The 14874-nt window shown below is 30.4% G+C and overlaps 1 protein-coding gene across 1 annotated transcript; it reads right to left on the bottom strand.

The window, feature by feature from the left end:
* Positions 1–1227: 1227 nt before the first annotated feature.
* On the bottom strand, positions 1228–13605 carry LOC148284157 (uncharacterized). The gene is made up of 6 exons (XM_088242574.1): positions 13475–13605; positions 10910–11075; positions 8757–8887; positions 5263–5400; positions 3162–3339; positions 1228–1371 (listed from the first exon to the last, which is right to left on the bottom strand). The coding sequence occupies exons 1-6, from the start codon at positions 13603–13605 to the stop codon at positions 1228–1230; spliced, it is 888 nt and encodes a 295-aa protein (XP_088098700.1).
* Positions 13606–14874: the final 1269 nt, after the last annotated feature.

Raw genomic sequence — 14874 nt, 5'->3', positions numbered from 1 at the left:
TTAATAATTAAACTTTTTGTTCGGTGATTTTAGACTTAAAAGTTGAACGGCTTTACGAGCGCCATATTTGGTTAATCCATGTTATATTTTTACACCGTGTTTTATAGTCAGTACCTAAATAATATGACGAAACTAGTTTTAGTCTAATTAATATGCGAGAATGTATGAATTAAATCTCTTGCTGTAGTTTAAAAAATTACAAAATCGATAGATTTTACAGCCAAGATGGAAAACATTCTGTCATTCGCTGGTTTAAGTGATACATTTTCGAGCTGTGCAACAATCACTATTTTATCCTTATTGAAACACTCATGTCTCTTCAATGCTTCCACCTGTCAAATTACAAATCTAAATAGTAAATTACAAATCTAAATAGTTAACTAACTCAAGAAAACTGCGCGCTAACAATGCTCAAGGACCCGTTTTGTCTGCCCTAAGGTCTGAGAGGTTGTTAGGACGAATAGGGTCTTTGCACAAAATTTTTCCTACTAATGGTATTTTGACAATTAGGGTTTCAGTGAAGGTTTAGTGGTATGAGGAGGGGTAATTTCGCCTGAGTTCGATTCGGATCATGTTAGGATCAATAAAATCAATCAATATAATTATTAATTCGATTTATGTCATGTATCGACTACTCTTGAAAGAATCCTATAATAATTCCTTTTTAAAGATGTCCTTCAGAAGGTGAAAGCCCTAATCGGTCAAATAAATAAGTGTATCATCGTATCGTACATTAAAAAATATGGCATTATTGTTTAATTATATTTATTAAAAAAATAGTAATTATAAATTAAATTATATTGTCGGTTCACAATAGTCGAAATAATGATATGGATAATTAAAATTGTATTATAAATACATAGTATGTAGCCATGTTTTGTTATTATTTTGCACAGCAAATAAAAACGTCTCCCTTAAAACAGGTTGTACTGACTTAGTACAGCAGCAGACTACACATTATCCAGAGAAATCTATTACAAAAAATGTAGAAGATTAATTTATTGTTATGTTCATAATAAACCTTTATAATCATTATTATGAAAAGTGAATGAAAAAAACCTCAATAAAATAATAATAAAGTATCAAAAATATAATATTTATAAGTAACTTAGTATTGAACATAGCAAAGTTTGTGCTTTCAATATTGATTAAAATTATTCCACTTTGTAAAATAGTTCGTTTTAAATGTTTTAACTAACAGTATCACTGCGTTTGTAATAAGCCCTATTATTTAATTCTCGCCAGCATCTTCTCGGGGTTCGGCAGCAGATTCAAGCCAGAAAGATGTTCGTACATTCGAGTGACGTATTCATTGGTGTGTTCCAAGAAATGTGTCACATGGGGTGAGTTTTCCCAACACTGCCATGAAATCTGAAATAAATGAAAAATAATTGCCACGAAATTTTAAAATCAAACAATAACAGTCACCATTCTGCCTATTTTTAAACATTCTCATTTCCTCAAGATTCCATCTGTTGACTGCTTGTCTACGAACATTTGGACATACTAAAAATATTGCTAGTTTCCAAACTTTTTAGCCCAATTTAAAAAAAAAAATTAAAGTATTGGAACGTTAAAAAAACTATTAATAGTATTTTTTGTGATGTTTATGAATAATAAATTTATTTTATAAGCGGTAATACTCTCACAGAGTACTTGTCCGAGTCAGTCTCTTTATTACTCGGCCGAGCAACTTGTTGTAAGTAGAGGTAATTACATGCAGAAGAGACAGTGGACAAGTCAGTTCATTATGATTAGTTTAAAGTATTGTTAATAACATGACTTCGCGATGGAAAAAACAGAATTGAACATTTTGTAAACCGGCCGAATACACACAGAATTTACCCTGTGCCCGGCCCATTTTTGTGAAATTTCATTCTTTGTGAAGGGTTTCTTAAAAGTGTCATAATTATGAAAATACTAGGTTAAATAAATTTTATTTCTCATATTTATTTAAATCAATTTAATAAGTCATTTTTGTATAATAGTTTTGTCAACATTAGCCTTTATGGAGAGCCACATTGCAATATTTGCTCATATACCTATAGTGTCTTATTTCTTTTTTTGTGCTTTGTATGCCGAAATCGTGTAAACTCGTGATTATAATAACCACGCGTTGTGTCTCGGTCCCGTGTTTTACGTAGTTTACCAGCAGTGAAAAAGTGCTTATAAAAGTCACTAGATGCCAATAAAATGCACTTTTATGAACAGCTGATAAATCACGTGAAAACATGTGACCGGGACACAACGCGTGGTTATATTATGACGTGTTTACACGGCTCCGGGATACAAAGTGTTAAAAATGTTTTTCAAATATTGCAACTAATTCATACTTGCCATGATAAAATAAGTCGAAGAGGAGTTGTATTGATTGTTTACACAAGTTGTGTCCGTTTTATTCCAAATTAAGAGAACAAAAACACAGCAAAAAAAAAATACATCAAATTAGTCAATTATCCATTCTCTTTCATTATCTTATCCTATCTATAATCAAATAAGTCATCAACTCATAGCGTTTTTACCGTTCATTGCGCAAATGTCGTGAGCAGTTTTGACAGCTATATATTCCCTCGATTGAATGCGAGCAGAACGCGGTGTCGAAAATGCTCACTTTCATCTATTTGACATTCCATTTTGAAGACTTGAAATCAAATAAAATAATGTACCTAACGTAAAAAATAATACAATATCTAACAGAGCAAAAAATTTTCTTTCAAATGAATCGAATAAATAACCTTTAACGTTTTTTTTTCTTTTTACTCCTAAGTACTCATTTTTAGATTTGGAAAAAAACGCACTTAACTAACAACTTATAAAATTTACATATATATTGTGATTTTTACTCATATATGTAAATTAATTTTAAAGTCGTTTTAAAATTATAAAAATAATTTTGGGCAAATTTTTTCAATCATAATTCATATTTGTCTTTTGTTTTCCCCGTGCAAACAGCAAACATTTCAATAAATCACTCCACAGTTTAATAATATTTGATACGTTGGTCAGTTTGCACGTGTGCTTCTTGCTATTTGGTCGCTTATTTTAGGCAATATCCACAAAAATCCGGATTTCGTGCGTCAGATTTTACTTCCAACTCCCCGCTGCTGTACCTCCCCGCTCTCGGGTTGCGTGACTTCAGATCAGAGTGCACCTTTACTCACCCTTATTCCTCTCTGTGCCCACATGTCGCTGACCGACTTGCTAATCTTCACTGTCCCAACAAGATCAGACTTGCTCAACATAAATAGGGCTGGAGCTTTGCACAAATTGTAATGAAAAGATTTGCTTCCTTTGTAATAATAAATGGTTGATGTTTCATAGTACTTCTTCATGTGGTATCTGAAATCATTCACTCAAATTTAGTATCCATTATAAACCAAATTTTAAAATAAAAATAACTGCACATATAAATAGTTTAACAAGAGATTTTTTTGAAAAATATATGTAGATCAATAATCGTAGTACTTTATATAATTGGTGCACAAATTATAAAAATTTTAATGTATTTCATTAATTTATATTTGTTTTTTATTATATACTATACTATATTATTTATGTTTAAGTGACATGTATTCTTAGCACATTATATCGTCTGCTTATTTTTTACATTTTCTTAAATATTTTACTTATTTTTTAAATGAATAAAATTTTATTTTTTTTGCAAGAACAGTAAACATTTGTCTTTGTTAATATCGGTTTCAACAACAAGTAAAATTCATAATAAATTTTACTTTTCATAAATATTCGAAATAATGTAATTAATGGTTTTTGAATGATTTTATTATATTGTACGGCCACTTTGGGCAGATAATGACTTTTGCATATCATATATATTAAATATAGATAATGAGTTTTGTACAGTCAACTCATTTTTGGTCAATATTGCAAATAATGAGTTTTATCTCTAAGCAGACGATACATACTTTAAATTTGAATTTTAACGATGTTTAATTAAGTTGTTTTAATTTTTTTTTTGTTGCTGTTATATTAATACAGATTTACTTATGCTTTAAAAGATAAAAAATCTCCATCTTAGAACAGGCTGAGCATTGTTAGATGGAGACTATTCTAAACAAAGAACACTCCATTTCCTTTTCTATTCACTAGTTTTATATAGATTTTCTGTTATGAAATATGTATACTTATTTGATGCAATATATTTATAAAAAAATATAAAAAATAATAAATGAATAAAATTTTTAAAAAATAAATTATATTCTTAGAAAATAGTAAATAGAGCACTGATTTTATAAGTCATAAGAATGTTCAGTCCAACGTGAAATTGGATAACACCTACAAGGGTAGAAAAATCTTACAGTACATTTAAAATTATAAAAAAACTGGTCAAATACATGATTAGATTCTTGTTTGCAATATAAAAAAAAAAATTTTTTTGTTTATTATTTGTAAAATTTGAGAAACGTTCCAACTGTTGTGTAGATTTGATTATTCACTCTTTTCATAAAGGTGCTAATATCTCAGTTTCACGTTTCTATGGCTGGCTGTTTTCCCCATAACAACGTTCATTTTAGAGAAGGAATATACGTTTGCAGCTATTTAACTTTTGTATGGCTGTGTACATTTACAAGACTTGATAGATTTTATTTATTTTGATACTAAAGTTGTATTTTTTTGTAATCTTCAAATAAACATTTTCCAACCGGATTTGGAAAGTCAAATTTATATAAATATGTAGGATTTTAATACAGAAAATAATTATTCTTGCTACGCGAAGAATAATTAAATGAGTGAAAGTGGTGCCAACACCACAAAAAAATCTATTTTACTGGATAAGATAGAGGAGTATGGAACTTATAGCAAAGAAGACAGTGACGCTGTTCTGTGGCCTGTATTTATATAAAAGAGACAACAGCATCCAGATAGCACGATAGATACATGTACCATGCATAAAACAAAACATCAGTAGTGCGTGTTTTTCTCACTTGTTCAAATCATCCGGTTATTGGAAGTGCGCGGGAGTGCACGCTTGTTAAATGACCAGCGTAATATGATTTTCAATTTATTTTACTTTAACTGGCAAAAAAAAAATATTTTGACAAATTATGGGAAATGAATTATTGCACAGTATGTCTCTATATTATTTTTGTTCAAATGTCTGAACTTAAGAATATTACGTCTTTTGCTTTATGTAACATTACGTTACAGCACCGTTCCCAAAGGAGTTTTTCAGCAAATCCTTTTAAGAGTTAATCAAACCCTCAAAGGAATACGGCATTATTTAATTTATTAAGGGTAACTTACTCTATTATTCGTTGGAAAGCCTTTTGACAAAAATCATTATTGATAAAGACTCCCTTTGAAAGACCCAAAGGAATCTCATCCACATCTGTAATACTGTCCCAAATTTGTGATTTAATCCTGTCCATTACAGGCTTAAACCTGAAAACAACAAAAAAAACATTAGGACTATTATATTAATTAGAGTTTTGGCATTTACTTTGAAGAATGAGATTTTAAATGAAAATAAATTAAACAATTTTTTATTTTTACGCCACTTTCCAGTTTAATATTAGTAAGAATACAACAAGTTTCCTTTCCCCTCCATCCAATTCTTTCAGTTCCTTCCGTAAAATTATATTAGTTTATTTTATATTTGCGCCTGATAATGCGTAATTCTGAATACCCGAAACTTTTGTTTTTATTAGTGTTATCCTCGTGTTAGGAGAATGAAAAATATGTTTAGGCCGTTTTTTATAATGTATCACAGCGTAAATAAATTCTTATACTTGTCTCCTTTTCTCTCGCTAAATTCTATCATGTCCTTTTCGCACCAATATAAAGATTTTAGAAAACTAAATTAATAGTTATTATTAATATATTTATCATACGATGAACTTTACAAAAGTTCATGTTAATCGCTAGTCGATTTTCGATACAAAACGCATTTCAAAATATAAAATACAATTAATATTAAACAAAAATAAATTCACTCGGTCAAAAACAATGAAGATTATACAGTGTGGATTTTTGCCGTAGTTTCCAGGGAATCTTCAAAAAGGTCAGTCCATTTACTCCATTTCCTTATTATTCATTTTCGCTGTTACATTTACAAAATTTCATATACCTTCTGTGGTGAACTAGCTCACGCTTTGCCAAAGCGTTTAATTCAGATTTTATTTGTGTCGGGAATATAATATATACTGCCGAAACAATAAAATTGACATTTTTCATGATACTCTCTCAGCTTTTGCGAGTAATCTCTTAGGAATAAATCTTATTTAATAAGTAAACACGTACAACGTTTTATTGCATTGTATCCTGTATAAAAAAATATTCGAAAATATGTTTTACATCTTAATATAATAATCTATTTTGTGTAACTCTATAATTGAAGATATTTATGCATATAAAATTGTATCGACGAATGCTTTCAAATTGTATGTTTTCTAGTATGTATCTTTGTTGAATTACCCAATAAAATAAAATGAATAAATTACTATTTATTTCAACACGAAAGTTCACGACGTCCACACCTTTTGATGCATAAAATTTAAGGACCATTCTTTTTTTTGTCAGCCTAGAGTGATAAAATTGTATAGTAACAAAATATTTAGAAGCAGTTATGTAAATATGTTCCCACTCCAAAAAAATAATGTGGTCATTTTTGTCCTATTAAAAACGTTTACTATTCATTTATTTATTCATATTTTTCGCTTAAAAACTATAATTAATAATAAAAATAATGTGACCTCACTGGGGTTTCCCGTGCCAAGGACCGATTGTATCAATACTATGCCTATTTGGAGAGAGCTTTCTTGTTTGGCTATGCCAATCTTTATGCGGATTCTAACCTATTGATTGGCTCATTTTAACATTGTTAATGTGTTATGGTCGTTGTTTGATGGGTAAATTACTTGATGTTGTAATGAATTCATTTGATAAGCTATTCTACGAGGAGAAGTGATTATTTCAGACTCCCAAAATTATGAATCAAGGCAACTTGGAACAATATGTGCCATAAAGGAATAAAGATGTTTAATAAGTTGCCGAAAAAGACAAGGGATGCTGGGTCTATCACATCGTTTCGTGAGATGGGGGTGGATTTCTTTGGAAACAAAAATCCGTATTGGTAGCTAGAGTGTCATCAAAGAGCCGGAATAAATAGTACTTTGTTTTGACTATTTTGTATAGTAAATACATTTTATTTCAAAATCGTCATACATAGAATCAATCAATCAAACCAATTTTCGCAATGATATAATTATATTATTTGGCTGATTTATATAATGCCATTTTTTGTGAAAAATCACCTCAAGGGTGCTTTACAATTTCATACTGAAATAAACTAAAGTTACATTTTAAATTTTCTGATTTAAAATTGAACGTAGTTATGCAGAAAGCAGGCAGTCAAAAAATTAAAAAAATGGTATATTGATGTTACCGGGTGCAATAAGGTCAATTTTATGTTATGCTAAAAACAGCCAGACCGCTTTCATACATAAAACTGTATTAACCATCTTCTGGAAATGGTGACGATCACAAAAGCGGCATTTCTCAATTAGCAGAAAACACCCACAGTAATAGAAAAATCTTATGGTACTTTAAAAGTCATTAAAACTGATCAAATACGTAATAAGATTCTTGTTGGTAATATAGAAAAAACTAATGTATTCATTGTTTATCATTTGTTAAAGTCAAAAACATTCAATCTGTTGTATAGATTATTCACACTTATCACAAAAGTGCTATTATCTCAGTTTTACTTTTCTATGACTGGCTGCTTTCTGCATAACTACGTTCAATTGACAGTATGATAAACGAAAGAAGTGAGATTGATGTTGAGATCTGAATCGACTGGGACTGTCGATGATTCACAAGTGGTTTTGGCAATTGGTTCCAGGAAGAGGGGCCGGCAATGGCAAAAGCACGATCTCCGAACCTAGTGTTTGGGGAGCGCCGGATTTTGGCAAGCTTTCCTCTGCCTGAATCAAATGCTGACCTAATTGTAGATTTTCTTTGACACGTATTTTCCCTAATGCATTTATATTTTATTTTATTCAGTAAACATACAGTCATACATAATAAGTATTAAAAACAACATTTTTTTAACATAAAAAGACCAATTAAGTTTTCATAAACTATGCAAAAAATAATAAAAAAATAAGAATTTCAAGTGAGAAAAGAATAAATGTTGACATTTGCGTTTTCCATGGAGGTAATAAATTAAAATAAATAAAAATACCGAATGTACACTCCGAGCCACCCACGCACACACATGAACGCACATATAAAACATACACAAACATATGCATTACATGCGGCACATATACATAACATAAACCACTCAAGATGCACATTCAGCAACTATCCCAAATAATCGACCCATGAAGAAATTTTCAGTACATAGGTCCGATGGGTATCTTGGAGCCATTTCATGTAAGGATTTGAATACTGTCCAGCAAAGCTTGTATTTTATTCTCTCTGGGCATTTTAACCAGTACAAATCTCGAAGATATTGTAAGATGTAAAGATATTTTTTTTACTCCCGTAATAAACCTTGCTGCTGCTTTGAAAACAGATGTTTTATTTCTATCATTATTGGCAACACAAATCATTATGATAGGCTAAACTTCCTTAGTCTCTTTCGGTAAAACATCTTAATTCCTTTTTGTTTCAGATAGTTATTAGAAGCATTGATTCTCGATTGTGTCTAAAACTTTAACCTTCTGCTGGCTTTTATAATTATTACTGAATTTATATTATTGCTCTTATAAAGCTAGAAAATCAGACTATACCTTGCTTTTTCTTTTCTTGCGTGAATGCTAACCTCTCCCCACATGTACCCTCCGACTGAAAACCCGTGAATGACCATTGGATTGAACTGAGTATTTACTTCTAAAAATCTCAAGAGGTCATATGCAACAACCTGAAAAATAAATATTTTTTAATTATAAATTCAGAATTACATTCAACCTTTTGTTTTATGGTGTACTTTTCATGATCATTTATGCGTACGGACGATTTTTTAAAGTTTGGACTAAAGTTTAGTATAGTGATTCTCATATAAAACCTTAGTATGAAAGTAAAATCTATTCAAATTTATTTCAATAGAGAGAAAAAACGTTTTTGAGAAGGAATATGGAAGTCTAGGCATTTACAGGGCTTATGACCTGTCATTGGCTGGTTAAAGTGGCCACTTTACACACTGTGTAACATTCACCATTCTGCCCATGTTTGAACATCCACATTTCCTCAACTCTTCCATCTTTTGACTTCCATATTCCCTTCTCAAAAACGTTTTCCCTCTCTATTGAAATAAATTTAAATATGAACAACTCCATAGGGAGAAAATCTAGCCAGTCTGCAAGCATTTGGACATACTCAAACATTGTTAAAACTTATTCAATTGACTTTAATATAAATTGAACAAAAAAAATGCTGTGGCAAAAGTTTTGTTTTTAACTCTTGTGTGGCTGTGATTCACACGAGTCTACATAAGATACAAGACTTGATATATGTCTCTTATTTTTTCAAATTATGAAGTTGTATATTTTGTTCTTTTTAAAGAACATTTTCAGGCAGGATTTAGCAAGTAAATTTTGTATGACTATGCTGGATTAAAAAAATATACGAAAATACCACAAAATTGATGTAATTAAAAATACTTATATTTCTTTTAAAAAACGAAAATTCATTTTTTTTCAATTCATATTCTTTGAATCTTTTAAAAAAAACCTCAATACTTAGTTTTAACAGGAAAATCAATGTACCAAAGTTTGGTCTCAATTTTAAGGGGCATAATCTGTCATTTGAAAAGTAATTATGTTTTAATTACATAAAGTTTTGAAGTTTATTTTTCAACAGAAGTACTTTTAAAAATTCTTACTTTTATTTTTTGTATGTTTACTTGATTTTCAATTGCGCAATTTCGAAAAAAAACATTCTTTTTTTATCAGACTGCCTTAAACCCACGAATTTGGTAGACTATTGGAAAATAATACTTTTGGTTTTGCAACAGTAATATAATTTTTATTTTAATAAAATTTCAAGTCAAATCAAACTAAATATATTAAATTAAGAATTATTTTTTAATCTCACTTAATTTAATCGAGTTATTAATTAATTACTGAAAAATCTGTACAGTGTCAGTGATTAAAGCGCACGTAAAACATATGACAAATGATTACATATTAATCAGATTTATACAAACTACGTCATAATCAACAATAATGATTAGCAGTTGGTTTATAAATTTCAGTGTCTGGATAAAAAAAGGTTTTTCCCAACGCTGGCTGCAAACTTCAGTCGTCATCACCAAAGTATTTTCGAAACGACCCAAATTTTTACCGGACACTGAGCTATGAGAAGTTATCTATATAGGTTTGAATTAAGGAATGATGACTATTGTCCATGCGAAGATATTTCTTCACAGAGTATCGAACACCTGTTATTTCAGTGCCCATTTTTCAGTTTACAATGGCATAATCTTGAAGCAGAATGCAGGAAAGATGGCATATCCTTAACAGATATCCACACTGTAATTAAAAGTAGTTATCACGCGCCATTGTTCTTGAACTTTTCAACAATAGTGATTGGACTCATAAAGGTAATAAACCAAAATCAGTGATCGAACATCCCATTTCCATGACAAACAAAAATGATTTTTTCCGAGTACCTTAGCTTTGTACGTGACACTTTAGGCTACTAAATACAGAGATCCAAATATATATATATAAAAATATAAAAAAAATCACATTTGCAAGTACTAATGTATTTTTTAAATATATTATACATATGTGTACGTTAACATCAATAAGAGTTTAAATGTAACATATAAAATATATTTTTTATCCAAAATACAAAAAATAAAGTGTAAAAAGAAAACATGAAAAAAAATTACTTTCAATCGGTACTTATTATGAATTAATCAATCATTAATTAAACATACTTTAGATCCTTTGAGTGGTCTTAAGATTTCCCAAGGTGTTACTCTACACGTCAAGACATCGAATCCTTGTTCCAGATATATTTGAGCATATTTGTTAACATTTTTTGGTTTAGAGCCAATCCAAGGAAGAACAATGCAGAGAGGTTTTTCTATTGGCTTCTCCATTCTAAAACGGTAAATAAATAAACAATTTAAAATAAATCAACTTTGTTTTCAACCGCTATTTTTTTTTATTTATCACCGACCGTACAAATGTTTACATTTATTTATAAATATATCCTATTTCATTTCATCATTTTATTTCATCAACCTTGGCAAATAAATACTTGTCGCAAAAGGCGAAATGAGCGGTTCACAAAGGAGTCCGGGTCCCAACCTTAATGTATGGGAGCGAAGTTGAATCGGGTTGTGGTCCCGTGGCTGTGTTGCGGACTCACGGGACAGTCCGAGGTTTAAACCCCACTCTACCCGAACTTGATTTCCGTTTTCTAATAGAGAGTTATTTACAATGCGGCCGCGCGCTGTGGTGAAGGTAATCCATTGTCCTGCGGAGATAGCCTGCCTGTCTATCTCTAAGACAGTCTCTGCGCATTTCTATCAGAAATTTGGAAGACACGGATAATGTCTTCAAAATTTTTGTTCATAAAAGAAAATTATAAATATAGTTATGCAGAAAGCAGCCAGCTATAGAAAAATGAAACTGAGATAATAACACTTTTATGAAAAGAGTGAATAATCAAATGTACACAACAGTTGTTTGCAACAATGTTTTTTACTTTAACAATTAATAAATAATATAAACATTTGTTTATCGTATACTTGTTAATGCCTGGATGTTCATTTCACCTATAATATGTATTTTGCAGGAATTATTAGTATTATTTGTGTATGGCACATTTACCAGGATGTGGCGTTAGATTTATTTGCTACCTACTGGGCCCTAGTTGAGATGTTGCAATCATCCTCTGGGTACCACTTTTTCTCTCCAGCCCCTAATAACAACCAAACTTTCACCGAGTATGCATATGATTTCATATTCCCAGCGCGATCGCAGATATTTTCTTTAGAGACCAATAAATAAACCACTGTGTCGTGTTATCGCGTATTAATAATCAAGAAACCGACAAGTGCCAATCCTCCCTGACCACAGAATCTGATACTGCCGCTGCGAGAGAAGTTCCGAACAATAAGCTGCCAGAACCCCAGTACAAGGTAGGTAATTGCACTCATTTGAATTAGGGTTCAGTGGAAAAAAATGTAAAGATAATCGTTCATCAGCTTCTGGCCAGTGGCGCGATCACAGCCAATGAAGATGATGATGATGAATCGTCAAAATCTGTAACGACGTTTTGTTGATATCTTTCGAGTCTTGTATTTCAGAGATTTAATCAATTCATCACAAAAAAAAGAAAATATTTCAATCATTGATAAGAGTTATACAATAAAATCAACATGCCGTAATATTACACTGATTTTGGATTTGTCAATAACTGATAAAAGCAATTAAAAATAGATCTGAACAGGTACTAACATGAAAATTCACGTGCGCATTTTGAGTGCTCGTAATACGTTTTTTTTCTTTAATTAACAAATCAATTATAATTTGCCACGCATTTCTCTGCTTTTAATTATTTTATTTACATTACATTACATATTTCATTTGTACGAAATGTTTCCAATCATCAAAAACGCTGGTATGAGGGGATATTATATATAATAATACAATAGTTTAAATAAAAAGTCGATAAAATAACATCACATATCACTCGTCAAACGGGCTGTAAGAACTGTTTTATTTAGATGTTTTTTAAGTACGTATATGTTTTGTAAACTTTTTAGGTCATAAGAAAGTGAATTGTTAAAATTTATTGCTATTTCCAAAAAACTGTTTCTTTTTCTGTTGGTCCTAGGTTGTTCGCAAGTTCAAATATTTGATGCTCTTGTATTTATTTTATGTATGTTGTAGTTAAAATTAAATTCAATATTTGTCTTTATTTTGTTTTTTTTTCATCTTAAATATCATTTTTATTTTTTCTCAGTAGATTTATTCCTCTAGAGTGAGAATTTTTGTTATTCTTTTTATCTGTGGTTCTATTTATTTAGTATATCAACGAAAATCGTTGAAACAAATTGCAGATATCCACAAAAATTCTTATTTAAATATATTATTTATATGTGTCGTAAGTTGGGTTAGGTGATTTGAAATATTTGTCGATTAGAGTCTAATAAAAAGGTAGGTTGGTACATAAGGATCTTGAGTGATCGCTTCTCACTCCGCCATCTTGAAAAAATAGCACATATTGTTGGTACATAACTCCGTTCCCGTAGGTTTAAGATAAAATATGAGTTTGACAATAATGGATGAAATATTTTTTTTACGTTAAGATCTAATTACATTTTATGACAAACTTGTGGTTTCTGAATTACAGAGCTCAACACTTAAGCGTATTTAAAAAGTGTAAAAAATGTCCTAAAAGTAATTTAAAAACAATGTGGTTTTTTGTTATTTTGAGAATAAATTACTAAAGTAGTACTTTTGATTTAATGAAATGTTTTGTTACTTACTTTAAAGTCTTAGGATCAACCTTTAAGTCAAGGTTCCTGTCTTCTGTGATGTATTGCATGTAACTATTAATATTTTTGACGCTCAAACATCTTATTTGGGTGCTAACAAATGTTCCATGGGCCGATAGCATTGGGTTACACTAGAAAAAATACAATCCCTTCTATCATCTTAGGGAGCAAGAGGAGGAGTTGGCTTATTGATCAAGAGTTTTTGTATGACGAACATAATTATGTGTTCGTAAGTTATTAAAAATAATTATAATCATTGTTTATTAAACTACATGCTTTTGGTAACAGATTTCCCGGGATTGTGTGTAGTCTGCCTAATTAAGTAGAACCTGCTAAGGCAGACATTTTTATGCAAAAAGCAAAATAAACAAAACACGACTAGCTACTACTTAATTGATTAAACAATTATCCAATTTAATTACAATATTTATTATTTAATAATCCAAAAATGCCAATTTGCCTGAAATATAATTATATTTATATCCTTAGAACCGTACATTCATTTTTAATTCCCTTTTTTTCTGAATCCCCTCATTGTTTCCTTAAATCATGACCCCACATTTTTCATTATAATTATACATATACTTAGACTTTATACATCTGATATAATATGTACACCAAAATTATTTCCAATAAAAAGTCAATCTAACATTTCGCTAACTCTTGTTAACAATAAATGTTAAATAAATTCACTAAAACAGTCTCTTTTAATATTTTTGTTTTTTTTAATTAGCTTATAAATTATAAGTCTTTAAGTGCACGTTTTGTCATATTATTGTTTTTAAGAATGTTTTATATCCTGTATGTAGGTACCAAAGGAATTTATACTTAAGAAATTAATTAACTAGGTGCGAAGGTTTTCACGGTCACTGTTATCAATATTATGTATCTTTTTTGGGTGATACCGTGTATGTTGGATTTGATCCGACGTTGACGAACACAAAATAGCGTGTAAACTTGGGCATCCAGACAAATCCGCAATAGCGGAACACTTTATAGACACAGGACATTTTTTCGCCTTTGAACCAAAAATTGTACATAAACCTAGTAATTATAGTGCACGAATAATAAAAGAGGCAATTGAAATACACAGACATCCAAATAATATAAACAAAGACGACGGGCTTAAATTAAATTCAACATGGTTCCCAGCACTACATATGACAAAAAAGAATAGAAATGTGCCTACTGCCGACTGCGACACAGTAGAAATTACTAGTACATAAACATAATTATTCATTCCTACAAAACTAGAAATGTGCCTACTGCTGACTGTGACACGGTACAAATTACTAGTACATAAACACAAACATTTCTCTATAAAACACACAGTTTTCCCTGAAGATGGCTCCTGCAATGGTAGCCGAAACGTCGGATCAAATCCAACATAC

The sequence above is a fragment of the Micrasema longulum genome, unplaced genomic scaffold (assembly GCF_059751315.1).
Source record: "Micrasema longulum isolate JH-2025_06_02 unplaced genomic scaffold, ASM5975131v1 h1tg000146l, whole genome shotgun sequence".
NCBI lineage: Eukaryota > Metazoa > Arthropoda > Insecta > Trichoptera > Brachycentridae > Micrasema > Micrasema longulum.
Note: the sequence above shows the minus strand (reverse complement) of the source record. Positions and strands in the feature narration are given on the sequence as shown.